General features: G+C 44.5%; 3 protein-coding genes across 5 annotated transcripts in view; 1 reads left to right on the forward strand and 2 right to left on the reverse strand.

Annotated features, from left to right (window-relative positions):
* Positions 1–159: 159 nt before the first annotated feature.
* On the forward strand, positions 160–3,359 carry LOC144027071 (protein FAM78B-like). Its single transcript, XM_077534349.1, has 2 exons — positions 160–986; positions 2,444–3,359. The coding sequence occupies exons 1-2, from the start codon at positions 721–723 to the stop codon at positions 2,964–2,966; spliced, it is 789 nt and encodes a 262-aa protein (XP_077390475.1). The 5' UTR covers positions 160–720; the 3' UTR covers positions 2,967–3,359.
* A 343-nt stretch (positions 3,360–3,702) lies between these two features.
* Positions 3,703–8,735, reverse strand: LOC144027448 (UDP-N-acetylglucosamine transporter-like). 2 transcript variants are annotated; one of them, XM_077534982.1, is made up of 8 exons: positions 8,475–8,735; positions 7,774–7,984; positions 7,528–7,682; positions 7,331–7,453; positions 6,950–7,124; positions 6,053–6,171; positions 5,844–5,977; positions 3,703–5,742 (listed from the first exon to the last, which is right to left on the reverse strand). In XM_077534982.1, the coding sequence occupies exons 2-8, from the start codon at positions 7,961–7,963 to the stop codon at positions 5,652–5,654; spliced, it is 987 nt and encodes a 328-aa protein (XP_077391108.1). In that variant the 5' UTR covers positions 7,964–7,984; positions 8,475–8,735; the 3' UTR covers positions 3,703–5,651. The 2 variants fall into 2 exon arrangements, with proteins under 2 accessions (XP_077391108.1, XP_077391107.1); XM_077534981.1 differs by having other exon boundaries at positions 8,410–8,734.
* Positions 8,736–9,425: 690 nt separating this feature from the next.
* Positions 9,426–24,313, reverse strand: part of notch2 (notch receptor 2) — a 42,161-nt gene continuing 27,273 nt past the window's right edge. The window contains exons 13-35 of one of the 2 annotated variants that reach the window (XM_077533953.1): positions 24,107–24,217; positions 23,462–23,654; positions 23,204–23,349; positions 22,975–23,088; positions 22,225–22,344; positions 21,985–22,137; positions 21,575–21,803; positions 21,207–21,408; positions 20,702–20,855; positions 20,403–20,587; positions 19,341–19,473; positions 18,995–19,246; positions 18,534–18,646; positions 17,371–17,906; positions 16,671–17,012; positions 15,713–15,855; positions 15,431–15,635; positions 15,164–15,248; positions 14,940–15,090; positions 13,886–14,205; positions 13,633–13,780; positions 13,003–13,100; positions 9,426–12,435 (exon numbers count right to left, since the gene is read on the reverse strand). In XM_077533953.1, coding sequence (XP_077390079.1) covers positions 11,041–12,435; positions 13,003–13,100; positions 13,633–13,780; positions 13,886–14,205; positions 14,940–15,090; positions 15,164–15,248; positions 15,431–15,635; positions 15,713–15,855; positions 16,671–17,012; positions 17,371–17,906; positions 18,534–18,646; positions 18,995–19,246; positions 19,341–19,473; positions 20,403–20,587; positions 20,702–20,855; positions 21,207–21,408; positions 21,575–21,803; positions 21,985–22,137; positions 22,225–22,344; positions 22,975–23,088; positions 23,204–23,349; positions 23,462–23,654; positions 24,107–24,217 — 5,528 coding nt within the window. In that variant the 3' untranslated portion in view covers positions 9,426–11,040. Of the gene's footprint in view, positions 12,436–13,002; positions 13,101–13,632; positions 13,781–13,885; positions 14,206–14,939; positions 15,091–15,163; positions 15,249–15,430; positions 15,636–15,712; positions 15,856–16,670; positions 17,013–17,370; positions 17,907–18,040; positions 18,061–18,533; positions 18,647–18,994; positions 19,247–19,340; positions 19,474–20,402; positions 20,588–20,701; positions 20,856–21,206; positions 21,409–21,574; positions 21,804–21,984; positions 22,138–22,224; positions 22,345–22,974; positions 23,089–23,203; positions 23,350–23,461; positions 23,655–24,106; positions 24,218–24,313 lie in introns of those variants that run through there. The other variant, XM_077533954.1, reaches the window with a different exon arrangement.

Consider the following 24,313-nt stretch of genomic DNA (forward strand, 5'->3'; position numbering starts at 1 on the left):
TTAAAAAAACACCTTACAATACATGGTCATATTTTTAAAAATGCCTTACTATAAATGGTCATTTTTATTATTTTATTATTTATTTATTAGGAAAAAAAGGACGCCTTACTATACTTTATTTCTGACGGGGCTATAGTACCCTCTAGCGGCGGTGTAGCGCCATGCCACCCTACCTGGATGAGAATTTTAATTTCTCCAAATAAACAATGACATTTCTAACGTAATTGTAATTCATATTTAAATCCTACTTATTTAGAGTTTATCATTTCTAAATGAGGGAGTGAAATCCATATTAAGTGTGTCGTAATAATTGGTATACATCGTGGCGATGATGTCACACGGTTTAGTGGTGCTGGAGGGGAGGTGTCGGTTCAAGCTCCTCGTACGCATCCGGAGGGGGAACTCCCACGCAGTGTCGCCCATCCGTCCACCGAGCGGCATCGCCTTCATTTCAGCACCACGCCGGGCTGAACAGCGACACGCAGCATGCCGGTGGACTGACCGACTTTGATGCCGGGATTCGGTCGGCCCGGCGACGAGTAGCCGCAGCATCCGATGCCCGACATCCCTTGACATGCCAGCCCGGGCGATGAGGAGGAAGCCCCGGGCAGCAGGGGAGCAAGCGCGTCCATCCCCGGAGAGGGGGCACCCTTCGCGGTGAGCGCTGCCTGGTGGCGCCCGGTGGTTCCCGGCTGGCTGGCTGGCTGGCTGGTGGTCGTCATGGGCTGCATCCAGAGCATCGCCTGCAACAAGTCGCGCGTCCGCAGGGAGAACGTGGTCGTGCGCGAGCTGGCGGCCACCATCGACCACCACCCCACGGCCGTGGAGGAGGACTCGGCCGTCGTGCTGCGTTACAAGACGCCTTATTTCAAAGCGTCGGCCCGGGTGGTCATGCCGCCCATCCCGCGCAACGAGACCTGGGTGGTGGGCTGGATCCAGGCGTGCACCCACATGGAGTTCTACAACACCTACGGCGACCTCGGCATGTGAGTTGGACTGGAGGAGGGTGGGGTGGGGGGGGCTCCTCGCTTTACGACGGACTTCCGCGTTTGTACGGAGGTCGGGACGCAGGCTCTACGCGCTAATTTGTTTGACAAACTTCAAATGGGCATTTTCTAATATTAGTTTGACCAAATACTTTTCATTTGTGTATATTTTTGTCTGTTTTTATTAATAATAATAATAATAAAAAAAAAAAAAAAAGATGACTTAATTTAATCGTGTATATTTTTCAATTCTTAATTTTTGCCCTTGCAAAATTTTTCAATTTTGCTTTGTAATCTCTCAATATCAACCACCTCATCTTACTGTAAGATATCTTAATAAGCGAAATGGATCAATTGGAAGACGCCAACGGGGGCACCCCAGACATGTCAACACAATAAATAATTCATTGGCTTGATGCTATCTTGGCACTTCCTGTTGTCTGGCCAATCGCATAACAAGCGTTCACAAGTGCAATTCAATCTTCAGTGACGCTCAATTGCATTGGAATATGGAAGAACGATTTGCGCACGACTACTTGTGTGCCAAAGTCACAAGCACACGATGTGGGTGCGTCGAAATGTGGGAGTCTCACCTGCTGCGTGAACAAATGCTCCTCTTGATGCTCGACAATGGGCGAGTTGTTCGAAAAGTCCAACAGTAATTTATACAGTGGGGATTGGTCCACTAATGTTTTTAGTCGCATACATCTTTTTTTTTTTTTTTTTTTAATCATATTCATACATTTAATTTTTCCCTAAAATATTTTTCTTGTAACTTTCCAATTTTATGTCACAAAAGTCACTTGAAATTTTATTCTTTTCCTTTGTAATTTTTTTAATTATAATAAAAATGTATTTTTTCTCCTAAAATATTTTTCTTTTAATTTTCCAATTTGACTGTCACAACACAGTTCACTTAAAATTTTATTTTTCCCTTCGTAATTTTTATAAATTATAATAAATTAAATTTTCCCCTAAAATATTTTTCTTGTAATTTTCCAGATTAACTGTCACAACACAGTTCACTTACATTGCTTTTTCCCTTTCGTAATTTTTTAAATTGTAATAATTTCAAGCACATTTTGTATTTTGGTTAAAGATATAAAAATAAGCATGTGTCAAATTCTTCTATTGCGCTTGCGAATTCTGCCTAGCAATAAGTCATGATTTTTAAATCTTAATCCAAAAAAAAAAAAAAGAAAAAAAAAAAAAAAAAGACATGCCCTATGTTGCCATGGAAACAGCTTTGTGACAAATTCTTATACTGCGCTCGGAATTTTTTAAATTTATTTTTTAACTATTAAGAACAGAAAAAAACACATATGTCAATATTTCGTGGAAAATATAACCTACATAAAATATATCAGTTTTCACCAAAAAAACAAAAAACAAAAAAAAGCCCGCCAAATCCCAGTGGCTCTCGTCTGACCGCAGTCACCGCATGTCGCCCCCCGCAGGTCAAGCTGGGAGCTACCCGAGCTGCGTGACGGCCTGGTGCAGGCCATCAGCGACTCGGACGGCGTCAGCTACCCGTGGTACGGCAACACCACCGAGACGGTCACCATCGTGGGCCCCACCTCCAAGCCGTCGCGCTTCACCGTCAGCATGAACGACAACTTCTACCCCAGCGTCACCTGGGCCGTGCCGGTCAGCCGCTCCGAGCGGCCCTCGCTGACCGACATCAAGCGGGACCAGAGCTTCACCACCTGGCTGGTGGCGCTCAACGCCGCCTCCAGCGAGAAGATCCTGCTGCGCGCCATCAAGTGGCGCATGAGGGTGGACATCGCCGTGGACCCGGGCCGGCCGCTGGGCCGCCGGGCGCGGCTGGTGGGCCGGGCGCACCAGGAGCAGCCGCGGGTGCTGAGCCGCGTGGAGCCCATCCCGGCCAACGCCATGGGGAGGCCCAACGCCAACGACGCCCAAGTGCTCATGTGGAGGCCCGCCAGGGGGCCCCCGCTTGTCGTCATACCGCCCAAGTAGGCGAAGCCAGTTGCGGAAATATTCAACGCTTTTTTGGGGGGGCGGGGGCAAGCGCCTTAAATCAAAGCATCACGGCCTTTTACTGTACTTCAGCACAACTGAGCAAACAAACATCCGTCCATTTTCCATTTTACTTGACCAACACTAATCAAATTCAGAACTAAGCCTTAATTACAGACACTCACTTAACATTGGACAGTTCTAGAACACCAACAAAAAGGTGTTCAGTGAAAGACAGTTTAAAAAAATAAAAAATAAATCTAATCTACGTTTTTGCTGCTTTGTTACACGAGACTGCCTCAAACATCGCTAAAAGGACAAGCCGGGGGCTGTTTATGAACCCCCGATTTTAAGTGACTGGATGAAGGACATCAAACTTCTCCTCTCAGACTGTGTGGCGTTAGCATGCAGCGTTTTGTGAAATTCATTAAAACAAATGGCTAAATCATTACAGTGTCAAGTGTTATATGTTCAAATGTTTTGAGGATGACGAGAGTTGTTTGCTTTGCACAGTTCGTAAACGCAATCTCGAATGGCACCCGTGGCAGCCTGCCAGCAGGCATGAGTCCACGTTTGTCAAAATGGCGATTGTCGGCTTTTGTGCTTGAAATTGACATTTGATGTGAATTTATTTACAATACTTTTTTTTTTTTCTTTTTAACTACCTGGGTTGCTTTGTAGCATGTGGAAGGTTAAAGGGATGAGGTGCACCATCAAAGCAGCACAAGCAGTCAGAGACGTTTTCCCACTTTATAAAAAGATTCTCTTAGTAATAATTGAGACAATGTAACCACACCCACAAAACAAAACAAGAGTAAATCACAACAGTCAAATCATAAAATGAAACAAAACTCTTCAAAATAAAACTTCATAAATCTCTGATCAGCATAAAAAAAAAGGGGCGAAGACCACATTTTCACCCCGACGTTCACGACAATAAATTACATGAGCCGAAGAAAGTTATTTAAATGAATCTTTGATTAATTCATACAATTATTTTAAAGGCGTCATTATTTACATCCACTGTAACCGACTTAGTATCTTAGTAACAAGCTCGGGTAATCACTCTCAGCGTTTCTCAAGTGACTTGGTTGCCATGTTGAGTTGTGGCCGCTGGTTGCCTGGCAACAAGGCAAAATAGCCGCTTAGATGTACGTCATCATTTCTCAACACTATTGTTTACGTTTCGAAGCAGCCTGTGCGGCGCCAACTAGAGGAGATACTGTGACTCACACGCTTGCGTGCTCAAGTCAAGTCATGTTCTCTAACAAGGAGTTGGCTTCGGAGCAGCAAGATTTACAAAGTTGACTTGTAAAGGTTGTCAGGCCTTTTAGGATTTGGGGGGCGGGGACGAAATTTCACTCGAAAGACCATTATCACTTTAATGGGACCTCAGTTTTTGTGATGAAACCGTTCAAGAAAGTCGGATTAAAACCAAATCCAATGAAAAGCAAAGTAATAGTTATCATAGGAAATGTTTAAAGCCAACTATTCTGTTCCAGGCAACCAAAAATATTGACAAAATCAAACTCATGCAATAACAACTCCCCAGGTCTGCTCGGCAGCAATTTGGCAAGTTGTGTCAACATCGGTGTAACAAATCTTGTCAAATGACCGACCTTCAAAATAAAAGCGTGCCAGTATAATAACAGTTTTGCCTCACTTTTTGGCTTCCTTGAATTAATCTTTTAAATCAATATTATTTTCTATGAGTATCTATGTCGCTCTGTCAGTCGTCCGAGCTTTTTTCTATGCAAAACGTTATTTCCTACTGTGTGCCTGTTCATTGAACGCACCTCGAGTCCACTGCAGGAGTGTTGCTTTTCTTTCTGCTTCCCCGTGAAAAACATTCACTCCTGTCATGAAGCGTTTCTAAAACTGACGCTTCTCACGAGGAGTGGACGGCCAGCGAGCGCTTCCGTGTTCAGTGCGCGAAGCCATCTTCCTGCGTCCTCTCGCAAAGGCGCCGAAAGAGGCGTGCCGCTTACTTAAGGCGTTTTCCACATACCGGCACAGGCAGGCATGCGTGTATGTGTTTAAAGCTGAGTTGGCAGGATGTCCTGTATTTATTTTTTTAATGTACCGGTGCTAAGAAAAAAAAAAAAATAAATACGGAAGCCGTTTTTGACGCCAAAACATCGAGGTACGGTACTGGTACCGGTATAATGTGCAACACTATTGCGGTCACACTCAAAACAATTTCATTTATTTTTTTGCCACCATGGGGCCAAAACTGTTCTATTTTATACTACATGCTTTTATCTTGAAGATCTGAATTTTGACCGGCCGTGTTAGGCGACAGTTGCCAAGCAGACAAGGAGTTGTAAACAAGGATTCTGAGAAACGAATGTTCAAGTCACAGGTTTTTTCTTTTTTTTTCTTCTTTTGTACAAGTGCAAAGTTAATGTACAAAAACTGGGACAGAATTTCAACGAAAATTGAGGTTCCACTCTTATGTATTTCCTGTTACGTGACTGGTAACCTTACCCAGTATCTGTTCGGCAGTTCAAATTTACGTGATGACATTAGTGCTACAGATGGAATGATTAGGCAAAAAAAGTTGTGATTTCCCTCTCCCAACGAGGCACTTGAGGTGTAACCAGCAATTGTTTGACCTTTTTTTTTTTTGTAACTACCATCACTTCCCCCTGACCTCTGTTTGGTCCTGCTGGGCCCGTGTCCCTCTCACGCTCTGCTGGGGTTGGGGAGCTTCTTGCCTTCGTAGCCGTAGAGGAATGTGGCGGCGATGACGAGGGCGGCTCCCAGGAAGAAGACGCTACCAACGACAAACGTGTAAAGAAGCGGTATCATTTCCATTTCGTATTAGATGCCAGTTTGGGTTCCACTCGTTCATCTGTAAGAGGGTGCAGCTTGTACCTGGTGGGGTCGAAGTCCTGGAGCCAAAAGTAGGAAATGAGCGTGGAGAGGATGATGGAGAGCGACGTGGCGAAGCCTTTGAGGATGTTGTCGGCGTACTTGATGACTGCCGCGATGACCAGGCCGCCCAGCGCCTGAGGGGCAAAAAACAAACGCATGCGCACGGATGGACGGGAGACGGATTCGGTCGGCGCCCAGCGAAAACCGACCTGCAGCGTGACCACGGTGCAGGTGACCGCGCTGTATCCCTGGAACATTCCCGACTCCATCACTTTGTCGCCGTCGAAGATCAGCATCCCGACAAAGCCGAACACCAGGCCGAACATCCCTAAAACGCACACGGACACGTTTTTTTAAAGGGATACTTTACTTATTTAGTCATTTTTGGTAGTCAAATATTAATATTTTGCGATAATAAATTTGATATTTTCAATATTTTTCATTTACAATTAGTACCTTTAAAAACACATTTTGCAACTTGCTGTCGACTGAAAATGACATCACAAGGGCTCAGGTAACCAATCACAGCTCAGCTTGTGAATGTCACATGACAAATCCTAGAAAACAGTCGATAGCAAGTTGCAAAATGTGTTTTTAAAGGTACTAATTGTACGTGAAAAATAATGAAAGCATCAAATTTATTATAGGCAAAATATTAACTTTTTATTGTTATAATGGGCTAAATAAGTGCAGTATCCCTTTAAGTGTATAATGTAAAATAGTTTATTTAAATATGATTTAAATTATTAATAAAATAAAAATAATTTTATTGTTAATAATTTATTCACATTTAACCATAATTAATTAATTAAAAAAGTTCAACATATATGTAAAATTTTATTAAATAAATAAAAACAAACACACAAAAATAACATTTGAATTAACCATAATTTGGACATTAATGGCCGTTTAAAGCCACAAACACTCAAAGTCACAGTCACTACTGTGCAGAATGAGAAGATGGCAACCCCAAGTGCACAAAAATCATACATGCACATTTGTTATTGTGTTGATATTGGTAATAGATTATCCAATGACTCCATTAATGGATACGCTAATTAGTAGAATACTCCATTCCAAAAATTATTCCATAACTGCTCACTGACCGAGCTGGATGTTGCGGATCCAAACGCTCTGTTTGCTCTCCTTCAGGATCTTCTCAAAGTAGACGCCGGCGAAGCCGCTGGAGCAGCACGCCACCAGAACGGCCATGACGCCCACAAACTGGGAGCCCGTGGACGCCGACTCCTTCTCCGCCACCACCGATGACTCGGACGGCCACTGCGGACACAAGATAAAAAGCATAAAATGCCACACGACTACTTGAAGCCACTACTTTAAAAATCAATTAAGGAATAGGGAACGTCCAGATTCCAAACATAAACCTAAGCTGTAAAACCAAAACATTTATGAACAATAAATACAGATTAAGGGATACAGATTGAGTCCTTCAGCGCTACTGCAAACGGAGAAAGTTAGCTGGCTACCTGTACGAGAGCCACTCCGGCCATGAGGATGAGCAAGGAGAGCCACTGGTAGACGCCCAGCCGGCGCCCCAGCATGGACACGGAGAACAGAGCCGTGGTCAGGATCTTCAGCTGGTACGTGAGCTGGCGGACGGCGGGGGGAAAACGCCAAAAGTGAGCGTAGGTGACAAAAACCCAGAGCGGCTTTGTTGACGTACCTGGTAGGTGGCGGCATCCAGGTTGGACAGGGCGACGTAGAGCAGGTTGTTCTGCAGCGTGTAGATGCCCGAAGGGATGGCCAGCTTCAGGGTTTCCATGGGCTTGTAGGCGATCTCCTGGCGAAGGATGCTGTTGAACGCCCGCACGCTGTAACCTGACGTGAGAGCGCAAAACAAGGCCTCGTTTTTACATTTTCGACCAAGAATTTTCAGAACATGCTGGAAAAGGTTTGTGCGTTCACTCACTGTGGTCTTTGAAGACGAGCATCAAGCAGATAACGATCTTCATGACCTCGGCCACCACCACGGCAGAGGAGGACAAGTACCGCAGGCCCTCAGCCTGCAAGGTTCGGGAGTAGCGCATGATGAGCACCAGGGACGTGGTCTGGAACACCAGCACGCCCAGAGAGAGGTACTTGAGCCGGGATGAAGCCATGATAGATACTCAGGAAGGAGGCTGACGGGAGAGAAGAGGACAATAATGAAGAAAAGTCGTGTAGAAACTCAACTCAACTTTATTGACAGGCTATTAGTATTTAGTTTATTATTATTTTATCATTTTTATTCTATCCTTAAACCACTCAGATACTTAACAGGACATCTTCATTACTATTAATTAGCAACATGATTTACTCTTTGCTTAATTGGAGAATACCAGAACAAGAACAGTACGAGAAAAGACCATTTTTATAAGGTGCGCGCCGACGCCGCCACTCGTTTTCAAATTTCCACCAATCACATGAACACACCTGGACAGGCCCGCTTAATCAAAAAAAAAAAAATCCTGAAAAATATTTCAACATTATGCCTTCGCAGTTTTTTTTTTTTTTAAATTACATTTAATTAATTAAACCCCTGTGGAATAGAAGAAGATATTCTCACCCCTAAGTGAGTCTTTAAATGATGTCTTAAAGACATACACGGCAACCAAGGGAATTGTAGCTCACTTCTCGTCCGCCGTTGACAGTGTCAAACCCGAAGCAGCTACAAATGCCGTCGTTTCTTTCTTTCATTCACGTTCGGTCGTCCGTCGAGCGGCTCTGGACATCCACCATCCGCGGAGACTGACACATTATGACGCACTGCGCATCTTTAAATAACATTTTAATTTAGACACGCATCGCCCGGACAGAAAGCGTGAACTGGACGATGTGAATCGTTCAATAATAACAGAAGAAACTCACTTCCGTGTAGATTTCTTCTTCGTTACGGGTTAGGTTGGATTGGTGTTGTTGTTGTCGATAGGCTGCCACCCACGGGCCAGTTATCAAACTGCACAACACAATGGGTTTATAAACGGAAATGTTTTGCAACACTGGAAGGTTATTTTTAAATTATCCATCCATCCATTTTCCTGCTTATTCCTCACAAGGGTCACGGTATTTTTTTTTAAAATTATTTGTATGTATTATAACAGAATTTAGTTATACATACAGACGAATTAATGAATACACCAACTGACTGGAAAGACTGACAGCAACACAGATAGATAGATAGATAGATAGATAGAAACCCTCATTTGAAACCGTGTCCATTAATTAAAATCATAACCTTATCTTGAAAACCATGATTTGAAACCCCACCTCCAAAATCTAATCCAGGCTAGAAACCATTACATTGGCTACAAACTCTTATATTGTTGCCTTATTTAGGAACCCTTAATCCCTTGCTTGGTTGTAATCTAAATTCAGAGTAATGTTCAGAAGCTTGTGTTGAATTTGTTGCAATAGTGCAATGTCGAAGGAGGACATTTGGAGCAAAAAAAATGTAATTGTAAATGTATGTATATCGACATAATATATGTGAGGCCATATTGCAAATTTTCCTGAATACTTACTGGGTGCTGTGAGCCTTTAAGAAATAAATTAAAGCAAATAAATAGAGTAATAACAAACACATCGCTGATGATCCGGGCTTTAATAGAAAATAGAAACTTGGCTGATCTTTCTCAACAACAGTTTGAGCTCTAGCTTACGAAACATGGCCACAACTACTTCATATGGTCTAAGATAAGAAACATTTATATACACAGACTTTATAAACACAGCTTTTGCCTGCTATATGTGCAGAAATAATGAGTTTTGTGGATATTCAAACCATTACTTGCTTGACATTGTCAATTGCAACTCTGCGACCATTGCATAGGATGCACGTGGGTACCAACAGTCGTTTAAGCATTTATTCCATATCCTTAAGGTCCATGTACTTGTATGCTCTTTGCCTTCGCTAGGACAATTCAGCGCACTAGTAGAACAACTGTCTTACTAGTAAAGCTGTGCCCACTACTGGATGACATTTCTACACACTAGGTAGCACATGTATTTCGGTCCGACTAGTAGCATCTAGTACTAGTGTGTGACACATTAAGTTGGAACTAGTAGTGCAACTAGTGAAGCAGAATAATTTAATAGCACTTGCAAGTGGAAACAACATAACGAGTATGACAGCCACTCTACGAGAGCACTGAATAGTCTTAAGAGTGAGAACAGGGTACTAATACTTTCAGATGGATATCAAGGATATGGAATAAAGTGCTCGAGTGGGTTTCCAGAAACAAAAGCACTTGCAAAGTCACAAAATACTTTGATTTGACCTCTAGACTTGGCTTATGCATCAACTACAACAGACAATGATTGTAACTAAGCAAAAAAATGAAATAAAATAAAGGTTACATAAGTTTTGGAGGAAACATGGGAAAAATAGGCAGTTTAAAAATAATCATCATGCACCTAGTAACATTCACAATCATTCAACAAGTGCGAACAGTATTCATATATATAAAAAAAAGAGCCATTAAAAAAAAATCTTTGCCAAGTAAAATCTCAGACTTTACAAGCAGAATGTGCTGTGCGTCCATGTATGTTTCCACACACAATGTTTTCAACAGACAAAAAAAATTAATAATAATCCATGGAGCTTTGGGAATATGATTGTTCTTTCAAACTGCCAACATGCAACAAATAAAAGCTTCGGATGGTCTCGTGGGTAACAAACGAGGCGATCCAGTCCGATACACTTGGCCAAAGGGGAGTGGTTTCAACATGAGCACAAATCGCTGCATAAATAGAAGAGCACGGAGCAGAAAGTATCGATGCGGAACATCCCCGCTTTCCCATCTCAATGTCCGTCTCTGTGCATGTGATCATAAAACAATAACAAAAAGTTCATGGTTGGTTGCCCAATGAAACTTGCGTGAGTTTGTTTGGTACACGTGGAGACACCGTCGCTCATGATGAAAGTTTTTTTTTTTTTTTTTTTTTTTTTTTTTTTTAAGTTTGGTATACTGTACAGTGGTACTATACAACTCAATTTACTTCACTCGTTAAGTCAAGGCACCACTGTATTTGATTTCTAGCTCGAGAGATTTTAGAAACTATACACAAGTTTTCTTAAGTGCAAAGAGAAAAGGCTATAAGATACCATGGGAACAAAGAAAGTTGCTACGCGTCAACGTGGAAGCGCATAAACCCCCCCCCAGGAGTCATTCTTTGGCTGCTCGGCCCCCTGGCCCGCCTACGCAAACACCTGCCTGCTCCCCAGGGCCGGCGGCTGCTGGGGCGGCTGCTGCTGCTGCTGCGCCGGCTGCGCCTGCGGCTGCAGCTGCACCTGCTCGGGAATGTGCGTGCGGCGGGCGGAGGGCAGTGGGTGGTGGCCGTTCCCCAGCGGGGTGGGGCTGGTGGTGACGTCGGACCAGTCCGAGTTGGAGTGCGGCGAGGACGACGACCAAGGGTCCGGGGATTCGGGCGAAGGCGTGAGATAGGGGTGCTCGTTGGGAGGGTGCGGCGGGTGGCCCGGGGTGGTGCCCTCCGAGCCGGCGGGGGTGAAGCTGTGCTGGGAGGGAGGGGTGGGGTACTTATCCACCGGGCTCTGCATGGGTGGATAGGAAGGTAGCGGCCCTCCGTGGGGGTGCTGCATGGGGCGGGGGAGCCCCATGCTCATCTGCTCGGGCATCGGGTACATCAGTCCCTGGCTGCAGTGCAGGTGGCCGGGGCCCGCTTGGGGGTTTTGGGTCTGGGCCTGAGTCGCCTGCACGTGGCCCTGCTGGGGCTGCTTCAGCATGCCTTGGCCCCCGCCGGGCGGCATCATTTGGAAGGTGACGATGGGGGGCAGCTGCTCCCGACTCATGGTGACGTTCATGGGGGTCATCATGGGGCCCCCCTGGCCATGGTGCTGGGCCATACCGCGGTGGGTGCCCCCCATGGGGTGGGGCACCAGACCGAACATGTGGTTGGCGTAGCCGTGCTTGGTCATGCCCACCCACGCCTGCTGCTGCTGCTGCTGCTGCTGCTGGTTGAGCATGTGGCTAACAGGGGGCAGCATGGGTCTGGTCGCGGGACTGCTCATGAGGGGCGGGGAGTTGGCAGTGGAGGAGGCCGCGGCGGACGCGTCCCCCGCGTACGAGTGCGGCGACTCCAGGGAGTCGACGGGCGACATGGTGACGGAGCTTTCGGGGAGTCCGCCGGCCGCCTTCACGCCGTTCACGCCACCTCCGCCGCCGGCGCCGGCACCCGCAGCCGGACCCTCCCCTCCGGCGGGCTTCTTTCTTCGCTTGGCCTTCATGTCTTTGGGCTCCTTCGCCCCACCGCCGACACCTCCCATCTTAGCGGCGCCGCCCCTCCGGCTCTTTTTCCCCTGCGGGCCGGGTCGCATGCCGATGAAGGCGGCGCCGTTGGCCCCGCACATCACCGAAGGGTTTCCTCCCATGTGGTTGGGCCCGTTGTGGGGGCTGTGAACCAAATTGTACTGGTCCAGCAGGCGCACGATGTCGTGGTGCATTCTTTCTTGAGCCGTGTCTCTAGGGAGACGGTCCAGGTGGTCGGTGATGTCGCGATTTGAGTAGTGGTCAAGGAGCACTTGAGCCGCTTCGAAGCTGCCTTCTCTGGCTGCCAGGAACAGCGGGGTCTCCTCCTGCGTGGAAGATTTCAAGGCATCAGGTTGACCACATTTGTTTTTTTGACTCATCAAGTGGTGACTTGACTTGCATGTTTGATTCATGGCAAAACTCTCCACTGAAATGAATTGGAATACCATCAATCTGTTCTAGCGACCCCCAAAACAGCATTTTTGCTATGCTAGTATATGGAATGAAAAGCATTAACTGGTGCTATAAAGTCATTATTGTATGCATTGTAGGGGTGTGGCCTAGTGAGTAACATCAGAAGAACACAGAAAGTCTGTCATTTTGGTTTGAAGCAGCCATTTTAGGCTTGATGCGTATATTGTTACTTCTATTATTGTAAATGCTAAAAGAAATACTTTTTCTTTCTAGGAAGTCTTCTCCCTCTTTTTCACCTTTTTTTTTTTCCCCAGAGTCAGTAATTAATTAACGTTATTTCAATTCATCTGAATGGGGAAAAGTGATTTGGAGCAAACTGAGCTACAAGCTTGGTCACAGAATGAATGAAACCCATCAGTCAAGACTGTATATAGTCATACACTTATACAAATACAACACAGAACTATATTTGAGCTGACCTTATTGTCCTGCATGTCTCGGTTGGCTCCGTTCTTCAAGAGCACAAGCGTGGCCTCCACGTTGTTCACTGCTGCAGCCCAGTGAAGAGCGGACTTACCTGAAATGATAGAATGATAAGAAAGGACATGCATTAAAAAAAAAAGTTGACCCAGAAGTTGAGAAATAAATGCTGATAATCATAACAAGTGTCCTACTGCATTTTTTTGCAATTTGCTTCTCACAGACCTTTTTTTTCCCCTTAACTATCAGTCACATTCATTGAAAAACTGGATTATTTCCTGTTTATATGCTTAGACCAAAGCCCTGCCGAATATAAAAGTAGTGCTTTGGCACCTTCATGTGGCATTTTAAAGTCAAGGGAATACAGTATGTTGAAATGATTCTATCTATGCCACAGCGTAAAGCCCAGTCTAATAGAAAAGTAGTGCTTTGCTGCCATCTTGTGGCACCTATAAGCAATTCTAAACCTACAGGTATAAACGTACGAAAACTAAAAGTCTACAATAAAACATGACAGTCAAATTGTAACATATACATCAGAAAAGATATATTTTTTGGATACGTACAATCTATACATTATATTCCAATTCTTTCTAAGCATATCATTGCTTCACTTTTGCATGACTGACCATGATCATCAACAGCATTGATGTCCGCATGGCAGTGGATTAGTTCTTCCACCAAGCCCTCCACGGCCAACCTGGCTGCCAGGACGAGTGGCGTTGTGCCGTCATTCATTCGGGCGTCCAGATCTGTCGCGCGATTGCGAATGAGAATCTATGAGGGAAGCCCAGAGAGAAATGTGATTGGCTGAGAATCATGTGACATCATGTCGAAATCGTCGACTGAGGCTAAGTGTCGAAAGTGACGTTGACGACTCACCTGGAAGACTCCCTGCGCGTCCGCCGCCACGGCAGCATGCAGAGGTGTTCTGCCCATGTTGTCGTGGGCGTTGGGATCGGCGCCGGCGTCCAGCAGCCTCTTGGCGGCATCGGCCCTGGCGTAGCGGGCGGCCAGGTGGAGCGCCGTCTCCCCCGTGCGGTCCGTCTGGGCGATGAGCGACGCACCCTGTGTGATCAGGTCGGATATGACGCTCGGACCCGGTTCATCGCCTCCGCTCTCCACTTCCTCCTCGCCGGTGAACGAGAAGTCGGGGCCTCCTCCGTTGCGGAGTGAAGCCAACATCAGCGGGGTGAAACCATCTGGAAGAGGAAAAATGGCAGGCAGTAACGGTGGTGGGAAGTAAACAACTGCAAATGGTTTGCTACTCAACTCATTCAAACGCAAAAACGTGTCAATCATTTTTTTAATACTTTATCCTTCACTCCCAAAAATGTATTTGTTTTTTTATGTCTTTTTTCAATGCAAGAGCATGCAGAAGTCCTTTGTGCAGCTTCTGACATGAATAAGTGACTTAAAGCAATGGTAGTTAATACAAAAAACGGCCAGCAGGTGGCAGCAGAGTATAAGAGATCAGCAAGGGCCATGTTGCAAAGTTCTTTTTGACTGTTTTCAGCAGGAATGTGAATATTGATGAAACTTAGCTATGTTCTAATGCTAATTGATGCAAAACAGAAACAAGATACAAATGTACTTTTCTTTCCCGATGAAAGAAGAGACTCTAATCTTTATTTTGGTAGGTTCCATGTTTTTATAGCAATCGAACAAAATATTCTGTGGCCCTTGCAAAATCAGTCAAAATCCAGTAAAACAGCCGGGAGCGAAGGGGAAAATGGCTGGGAGTGAATGAGTTAAGTAGAAGTGCTTTTAGTTTTTTATTTTATTTATTTGTAACTTGAGTATTCATTGCCATTGACGCCAGGCAACTTAGGAGCACATTTGTTGCTCCAGAATCAAATGAAGTTTGTTTGATAATCTTAGTTTTTTCTTCCATTTCTGGGAATCCGGTCAAGTTGCAACTTCCAAGTGTTCTTACCAGGTCCCTTGACGTTGACATCCAGGCAGTCTGTATCCATGTCAGCTTGTGGCGGGGTTAGGATGACGTCAGCGGCCTTGCGATGCTGCAGGGTCCACTCCCGCCGGTCAACCCCTCCATCCGAAGACATGAGCAAGGGCTTGTCTTCATTCTACCAAAAAGCGACGTGAATTTTGAACGTACGCACAACAACATGAACTAAATGTGTTTTCTTTTATACTCACCCTTGGAACCTTAGCTGGAACCTCATCGTCCATCCACCTCTGGCCCTGACCATCAATCATGGCTCCATCTTGGCTCTTGAAATTTCTGGTGTGAGAACAGAAGTGTGTTACTTTTATTTACATGCCAACTAATGGTTGACACAAGTCTTTTGAGTTTGTTGTAGGTCAGTGGTTCTTAAAAGTTGTCATCCTGCTACTTGGGCATAAAAATATGTCCAGTCTCGAAGTGGTTGTAAATCCAGCATGAAAATTAAAACGTCCACTCACTTCAAATCAAAGTCATCTTGACCAACAGGTTCTCTCCTCTTGTCATTCTTATTGGCCAAAAAGCCATCGGGCAGCCAAAGGACGCCGTGTTTATTTTTCCTCTTGGCCGCCAGCATCCCCAAGACCAGAATGAGCAGAATGATGACAAAAGCAACACCGATCACGTACATGGGAAACGTGGTCGGCTTATTAACCGTCAGATCACCTGGAAAAAGGAAGAGAGCAGTGTAAATACTGAATAGTGTCTCTTGTTTTCCGAGACTAGGTAGTAGTCCGACTTACTGTTAACAGATACGAGAGGATAAGGCAGATCGGCCTTGATGTGCGCCGCTGCGATGAATGAAGCCGCTTCGTTGGTGTTTGAGAAACAGTCTTCGGATTTCTGGGAACATTCGCGGTTGTCAATTTGCAGGTGGACCACAGAGCTGGGAAAAAAATATATATACATGGTTTAGTCAAATAAAAATTAATGCTCATGGTTTGCTGCATATAAAGACTTTAAAATCAATGACCTTATGCTCCTAAAACTATCAAAGAGCCACAAATGACTAGTGCACATTTGCCGGATGAGTGGATTCTCAAACAAGTAATATTGTGTCAGGATACTGAAGTGAAATGAGTTGAACTTTTCATGAGATATTAGTTAAGTGGAAAGGAAATAAGATTGAAGGTTTTTTTTTTTCTTTTTAAATCCAGTAGGCTTTTTTTCCTTCAATAATGTGGTTACGATTAAATGAGATTTTTTTTTCTTCCAATTTTAAATTTTTCAACAAACACAAAAGTAAATAATCTCAAACTGTGTTGTCTACAATTTTACAAAATTCTACCAAACAAATGTGGCGTAAACAGAAATCAATAAAGCAGTAAATCTGTCACTTCATCACTTTTCATTTTTCATGAAGCAATGCTATGTAAACGTGCGGACTGCACTTTTTAAGCACTGAATTCATCCAGACAACATATAATAAATAATTCGAGCCAGGAAAAACCTGTGAAACATGTTAGTTCAGGGATGGGCAATCTCGGTCCTCGAGGGCCGGTGTCCCTGCAGGTTTTTGAGGTTTCCGTTTTCCAACACAAGCTGATTCCAATCAACGAGATCGTTATACCTCTTATGCAGAGCTTGCTGATGAGCTGATCATATATCAGCTGTGTTGGAAAACGGAAGCCTCAAAAACCTGCAGGGACACCGGCCCTCGAGGACCGAGATTGCCCATCCCTGTGTTAGTTCAATCCTTACCCTATAACCTCTCTCTCCATCTCACGCTTGCTTTTCCCTCTTTGTAAGAGCCGCCCGTGCCCATCCTCTGGCCCGTAGTACGGGTACACCATGGGCTCGTTGTTCTCATCCAGCTTCACCTTCAGGTTGGTGTGCAGCAGGGCTCCCAGGGAGCGCAAGAAACCACGCAAGTCCTCGATCAGCTCCTTAGGTTGAAGCCGGACCACGATAACCAGGGTGCCCTCGATCACTTTGGCTGGAGTTTCGGTGGCGCAGTCCAGGCCGTCCCAGCCGCAGGCTTCCGTGTTGCAGCTCTGGTCGCACACAAGGTTACCGTAGTGGTCTGGACAGTACTTGTCATACCTGGAAAAGTCATAGATGGGTGTTAAAAAAAATTTTTTAGGCCCTGTTTGTTTTGACTACGCTGGTTTGTGGCCATTTAGGCTGCTTAACTAACACCACATCTTGTCATTTGTATAAAATAGCCATTAATTTAAATGTTATTTTTATTATTACCACACATAACTCACAACACTTTTCCCTATGAAATGAATGAAAATGCCATTAAATTGTTCAAGCCAGACATTGTGCTCTTTCTGGTGCAAGCGCCTTGGCCACCAGGGGGCGATACAATAGAGACAGGGCCAATAAAAGAGCCAAAACTGTACATTTTGATGTAAACCCTACATTCGTTATCAAATAAATGGAATGGGTGACATACTTGCAACTGCTGGGTGCATGTTCCTGGCACTCGAAGCTATCGAAGAGGCATCCGGGGTTGTCGCACTCCTTGTCGCAACGTCCGTTTTTAAAGTAATCCCAGCAAGGAACACCGGCGGTGCAGTTAACCCAAGGCTGCTTCCAGTTGAGCGAGCAGTCGCCTCCGTCCCACTGACACTCGTGGTTGTTACACTGCGTGTCGCACACTTTATCCCCCGACTGATGCTCACACTGGAGATATGGGCAGGAAGGTCTGCGCGGCACGGACACTTTGTTCTCGCAGTAGCGTCCGGAGAAGCGGGTGGGGCAGCGGCAGATGTACAGGTACGGGTTGGAAGGGTCGCTGATGCAGGTGCCGCCGTTTTGGCAAGGCGTCGGGCACGTCTGCTTGCTCTCACAGTGCGGCCCGCTGAAGCCTGGTTGGCACTGGCAGTAGAGTTGGCCCACGGGTGACTCCACGCAGTTGCCGCCATTCTGGCAGTGGAGCTTGGCGCAGCTGTAGCCTTCCAGATCACCGCAGTTGAATCCGGCGAAGCCCTAAAATAAAAACACAATACAATTTATACATGTTTGTGAAATAGCCCTGGAGCCTTCCAATGGCATGTGTAGGAAAGTAAACTCTATTATTATTTGCAAGATGTCCGACGAGATCTACTGCTTATCGACCATACCTCTGCCATGGTTTGGCCCTCTGAAGCAAGCGTGAGGATTAAAGAAGGGGAAGATGTTAGTTAAGAGGGGGGGAAAAAAGCATTAAATAATCATAGTGCAGTATGAGGCATGAAGTGCTTGAGTAGTAACTTGATTTAAGAGTTTAATTACATTTTTTAAATGAAGTAAAATTAGGAATGTATTGTCTTGAAACAAAAAAAAAAAAGTAATACATCCAGGAGAGTGTCAGTATGTTGGTACTTTGAGAGCCAACTATTTTTATTATTTTTTTTATTTTTATTATTTTTTTAGTAGGCCCTTGGTTTGAGAATCACTGACTTACAGGTTCTCAGTATTCAAGTTACGGCTTGGTCCAGGTTAATTTTTGCCGTATTGGATCAAGAAAAAAAAAAAATCCAAAGCTCATCCCTGGTTCTAACGGACACATAAAAAAGAAAAACTACAACAGTACAACTTGATGGTTTTGATGAAGAACTGACATGGGAAACTTACAGGAGGACAGGAGCAGGTATAGCCATGGACTGAGCTGGTGTTCATGGAGCAGACGCCGCTGTTATGGCACGGCTTGGACAGACACAAATCCACCATGGACTCACAATGGCGGCCTTTAGAAAGAGAGGAGGCGACACGTCAGAGGGAAATCTAATGCAGCAAAAACAGAACAGTGAACCCATGGCTACTCACGAATCATGAAAACCTATAAAACCCATCCTAAGCTATTTGCCGAAAAACACGCCCTAAGATGCGACAGGATGGCGCCAAAGTCGTGACTAATAAGAAACTACAATTGGTGTCAAGGAAGTATTATTGAAATCATATTGGATCTTTGTATGTTGAGAAATTGACTCTGAGTTGTTAGTAGAGTTATAAGTCGATATGCACAAATCAAATATGTTTGCATTTTTTTTCACGTCACTAAAAAGTGCAGCTGAGATAAGAAAACAGGAGCATACCTGTGTATCCAAGGCGGCAGCGACACTGATAGTCATTGACGAGCTGCACGCAGTCCAGGCTGCCGACGGCGTGGCAGGGTCCGGACAGGCATTCGTTCAAATCGCCCTCACAGTGTTCTCCGACAAAGCCCGGCGGGCAGGCACACGTGTATCGTCCTATTCCGTCCACACACTGACCACCGTTAAGACAGCGGGGCTTCCATGAACCAGGCTTGGGAGCGCAGTCGTCTATGTTCACTTCGCATTGATGGCCTACAGAATAGATGACGAGTAAGATAATGCGACATTAAACAAGGTGCGGTGGTCTCTTTTGAGAGGAATGATGCAATTTTGTCATAGGGCTCACCTTGTGTTCCAGGTGGGCAAGAGCAGGTGAAGTGGTTGATGAGGTTAATGCACGTTCCTCCGTGGAGACACGGCCTCGAGTGGCATTCATCGACATCATACTCACAGTTCACCCCCTGGTAGCCTGGTTTGCACTACAGAAACAAAATATGTGTTAAGGACACGCTTAAGGCACTGGCATACACTTACAACCTAAATTTGAATATTTCTTTCATGAATTTATATCCATTTATTTATTTATTAAAAGCCTATTCTCTTCATTGGTGTTTTTTCTTGGGGTTGAAGCTAACCAAATAAAAAATGTATCAATAAAAAAGTAAAACAAATAAATAAATAAATAAATACATAAATAAATAAAAGCTAAGTTCATAATTTCTATTCTTTGCACTGCTTCTAGTACGTGTATGTAGCTGTTAGATTATTTATTCATTCATTTATTTAGTCCAGTCACATTTAAGTTTCAATGTCTTACCATGTCAATCAAACTTGCCCAGGGCCTTCAGAATGAGTAGTGCTATATTAGCAATAAAACATTTATTTTTATTTTTTTTCAACCAAACATTTCAAATTCATCCTCACAAGGCCAAAGCGCTGGCCCTTGGCAGCATCAGCATTTTTCTAATTGGTTGGTCATAGCAAAACTGGCTACAGCTATCTTTAACAAGATAAACATGTCTGTAGCCACATATACCTGCACACATTAATAATTTCATTTATAATAATAATAATGATGGCAATTTCTAAAAATATTATTCTCATGTTATTAGACCAAATAGGTCCAGAAGTTATTTTTGTGCTGCGATTGGCTGGCAACAAGTTCAGGGTGTACCCCGCCTACTGCCCAAAACCAGCTGAGATAGGCTCCAGCACCCCCTGCAACCCTTGTGAGGAATAGGCGGTCAAGAAAATGGATGGATGGATATTTCCATGCTGTTATACCGTATTTTTGTACAGTACTGGTGATTTCTAAAATTGCAACATGGTATAAAGAAGTGGATTACATCAGAAGGACCAGGTACCAAGCTAAATTAAGTGCAAACAAACGCAAATAAAATCTACTTACGACACATTCATATGTGCCCTGATAGTCCATGCATGTAGCTCCATTGCGGCAAGGATTAGACTGGCATTCATCGACCATATCTTCACAGTAGCTGCCCGTGTATCCCGGCTGGCACTGACACTGGTGGGAATTACCCATGTTCACACATCGGCCTGCATTTTTACAAACATTCTCCACTTCCAGACCTACAGAATTCACAAACAAGGTGATCAATGGTTTTAGTTTAGCTAAGATTTAAACCTCATACAATACTTGATAAAAACTTTTGTGCCAGTATACAATCACAGCAATTTCCTCACCATTCCGAGCGGCAAAGTCCTGGCAAGACATATTGGGGACGTCACAGTAGAGTCCAGTCCATCCCATTTTACAGTGACAGGTCCAGGAGGTCGCTGTCTGAGAGCAGGAGCCGCCGTTGTGACAGCGCACTTGGCTGCACAGGTTGACAAAATTCTGTAAACAGAACCACAAACAAATGTTTGGATCGCAGAAGAGGCTACTAAGGATAGAACGTAAAATTAGAGAATACAGTGTATTTTAGGGTGTTTCAAAAAGCAACAAAACAGACAAAAGGGCACATTTTTCAGCAATGATGAGGGCAATTTGAAAAAACAATTCCGCCAATAGGTCAATTCATGACAAAAATTCTAGTTAATAAAGGGTTTATAATGGCGACAGTTTGAGTTGGAATAAATTACCTCACAAACAACATTTTGAGCAACTTAGAAGTCAACCAACTTCAGCGAACAGATGAAGTTTCTACTGGAATTTCTCACATAAAAAAACAAAAAACGTGGCGTGTACCTGGCAGTTTTGTCCATTGTAGCCCACAGGACAGGTGCATCTGTAAGTGCCGAGGCCATCGGTGCAGGTGCCGCCATTCGCACAAGGCTGGGAGTCGCACTCGTTCTGCTCGTACTCGCAGAATGTGCCATAGAAGCCGAGACGGCAGCGACATGAAAAGGTGTTGACGTCATCGAGGCATGAGCCGTTATTCAGGCAAGAACTGGAGGAGGGGGAGAGGAATTATTAAACAACGTTCCTGAACGTTGCTGAATCATTCATTATTGTATTTGTAATAAACACACATTAATCACAAAAGGTTTGGGATGTTGGGCTTTGGTTTGAAATCACATTTGACTCATTTAAATAACGTTCATCCTGCAGCTCACCTTTCAGTGCAATCTTGGATGTTGTTTTCACACAAGAACCCATCAAAACCTGCCCGACACTCGCAAACAAAGCTGTTGACATAATCCCGGCAGTTGGCGCCGTTCCAGCAGGGCTGGCTGGCACACTCGTCGATCTCGGTCTCACAGCGACCCCCTTCGAAACCCGGGCGGCACTCGCAGGCAAAACCGCCGACGTCGTCCACGCAGGAGCCTCCGTTCAAGCACGGGTCTGACGAGCGCACAAAAAAAAATAAATAAAAATTTTAAATCAGATGGAAATGAATGAATACATAAAATAAAAATGGTTAGAGCATTTGGCAGATTTTCATCTATCGTCAGTGGATCTAGAACATATCCTCCCTATGAATCAAGGTTCATTGTACATTAAATAACATTGAAGACAAACTCACTGGGTGAACAGTCGTCAACATCTGTCTGACAGTTGTGTCCGCTGTATCCAGCCTCACATTTGCACATGTAGCTTCCTTGGCTGTTCACGCAACGACCGCCATTTCGGCAAGGATTCTTTTTGCACTCATTGACGTCCTCCGTGCAGCGCGGCCCTGTGTGAAGAAATAGATGACGAAATCTCAGTTTGACGTTAATTGTAACATAGAATGTGCAGATTCTTGCATCAAACTAAGATATACCTTGCCATCCGCCAGGACACCGGCAAGTGTAGGAGCTGTAGTCTGCAGACGGGCGACACACTCCTCCCTTCTCACATGGATGAGAAGCACAAGGGACAAGCTCGTCCTGACAGTTTTTACCTGTTAGGACAATTGAATCCATCTTTTAATGACCACAGAATTTGTCTTGCACTTGAAAAACCTAACTGTCTGTTGGCATTCATACAAATTAGAGCGGAAATCAACCTTAAACATTTCTTGAAACTAATAGGTTATATGTGACCTCACTAGTCTAAACATGACATTCTGATTAATTTGTGGAATATGAGTTATGCAGCAAAATCCAGCCGTTTTTCTCCATCTCAGGGGGCGGCCATCTTGCCACTTGCTGTCGACTGAAGATGACATCACAGTTGCTCAGGCAACGACCAATCACAGCTCACCTGTTTTCTGAAGCTGAGATGTGATTGGTGGTTACCTGAGACCTGGGCAACTGTGATGTCATCTTCAGTCGACAGCAAGTGGCAAAATGGCCGCCCTCTGATATTGATAAAAACGGCTAGATTCTACTGCTTAATTTATATTCCACTAACGCAATATTAACCAGAATGCAGTGTTTAGACTAGTGGGGCTGCATAGAACATATTATTTTCAATTATTATCCCCTTTGAAGACGGATAAAAAAGTAAACATGACAAGCAGCGGAGAGGGGAGCTCAGGAGAATGAGAAACATGACAATAATTAAGGTGTTTGAAATTTGGAGCCCCAACCTGTGAATGGTGGACTACACTGGCAAGTGTAACCATTAACCCTGTCGATACAAATGCCTTGATTGAGACAGGGATTGGACGCACATTCGTCAATGTTCTTCTCACAGTTCACACCTGTGAACAGAGACAGAAGGTAAGATTAAGATGAACGCTAAAGGTTATAGTTTTCACCCCAAAGTCCAATAGCTGAAAAGCTTAAATATAACATAATAATCCTGCACTGCGCTACCTCTGAATCCAAGCTGGCACACGCAAGTGTATCCGTTATGTCGGTCCACGCATGAACCGCCATTTTGGCACGGATTGGGCTGGCACTCGTCCTTCTCTTGCTCACAGTGTTGTCCTCCCCAGCCGGGCTCACACTCGCAATGGTACCTGGTAACGAGGACAAGGGGGAGTGTTTGGATGTGACCACATGGAATCACGCTATGAAAGTGGAGCAGACCTGTACACGCAAATGAGGGCTAAGACCTCAGAATGACCTTACCCGTGTTGCTGCTCAATGCATTCGCCATGCTCGCAAGGCTGGGGTTCACAGTGGTCGATCCCCGAGAGGCACAGAGGGCCGTGGGTGCTGGGCGGGCACAGGCAGTGGAACCCGTTCACCTTGTCAATGCAGGTGCCGCCGCTCATACACGGGTTGGAGTTACACTCGTTGATATCCACGTCGCATTTGATTCCTATAAGAGAAACGAGTGCAAATGATTGCTATCAGGTAACACTGCAGGATGAAACATTTCTTTATCAAACGATATTAGACCTTTTCAAAAATAATAATTGGTTTAAGTTTTGCTCATTATACACTGATATAATCTTATATTATCACGAAACAGTAAATGCGGTTTAGTAGATGTGGGAAGGAAGAAAAGTTGTTCTGTTTAAATTACATCCTTCTCCATACTCTCTTATGCCATTATGTGTTGATTAGATTTATATTAACGCTGAGAGGGAATCATTAAGTGTGTTGCTACGAAAATGTATACATTTATTTGTTAACTCAATTTTGATGTATGCAGTACAATTAGTCCGCATAGAAACATGATCACTGCAGAGCTTTGAAGCGGAGATTTAGGTTTCACTGTTTTTCTTTTTGGAATACAATTATTTGATTAAGCCTCACATCCAAGCATACCTGTGTATCCTGGGGAACACACACACTTGTACTCATTAATGCCATCCTGGCACTCTCCATACTCGCAGGGGTTGCTGGCACAGTCATCTTCGTTGATTTCACAGTTCACACCTAAGGAAAGTCAAAGGAAACAAGATCGAGTACGACGACGTCTCTGAATTTAAACACATTGTGTAAAGGCTGATTGTTTTAAATGAATGGAAATAC

Source organism: Festucalex cinctus, chromosome 10 (genome assembly GCF_051991245.1).
Source record: "Festucalex cinctus isolate MCC-2025b chromosome 10, RoL_Fcin_1.0, whole genome shotgun sequence".
Lineage (NCBI taxonomy): Eukaryota > Metazoa > Chordata > Actinopteri > Syngnathiformes > Syngnathidae > Festucalex > Festucalex cinctus.

Bases quoted from the DNA above. Each gene is read 5' to 3' on its own strand.
- LOC144027071 (XM_077534349.1), top strand. From the start codon at position 721: ATGGGCTGCATCCAGAGCATCGCCTGCAACAAGTCGCGCGTCCGCAGG. The intron at 987-2,443 runs GTGAGTTGGACT...CGCCCCCCGCAG, and splicing joins ACCTACGGCGACCTCGGCAT to GTCAAGCTGGGAGCTACCCG.
- LOC144027448 (XM_077534982.1), bottom strand. From the start codon at position 7,963: ATGGCTTCATCCCGGCTCAAGTACCTCTCTCTGGGCGTGCTGGTGTTC. The intron at 7,683-7,773 runs GTGAGTGAACGC...CTCTCACGTCAG, and splicing joins GCTCGTCTTCAAAGACCACA to GTTACAGCGTGCGGGCGTTC. The intron at 5,743-5,843 runs GTACAAGCTGCA...TGTCGTTGGTAG, and splicing joins CAGGACTTCGACCCCACCAG to CGTCTTCTTCCTGGGAGCCG.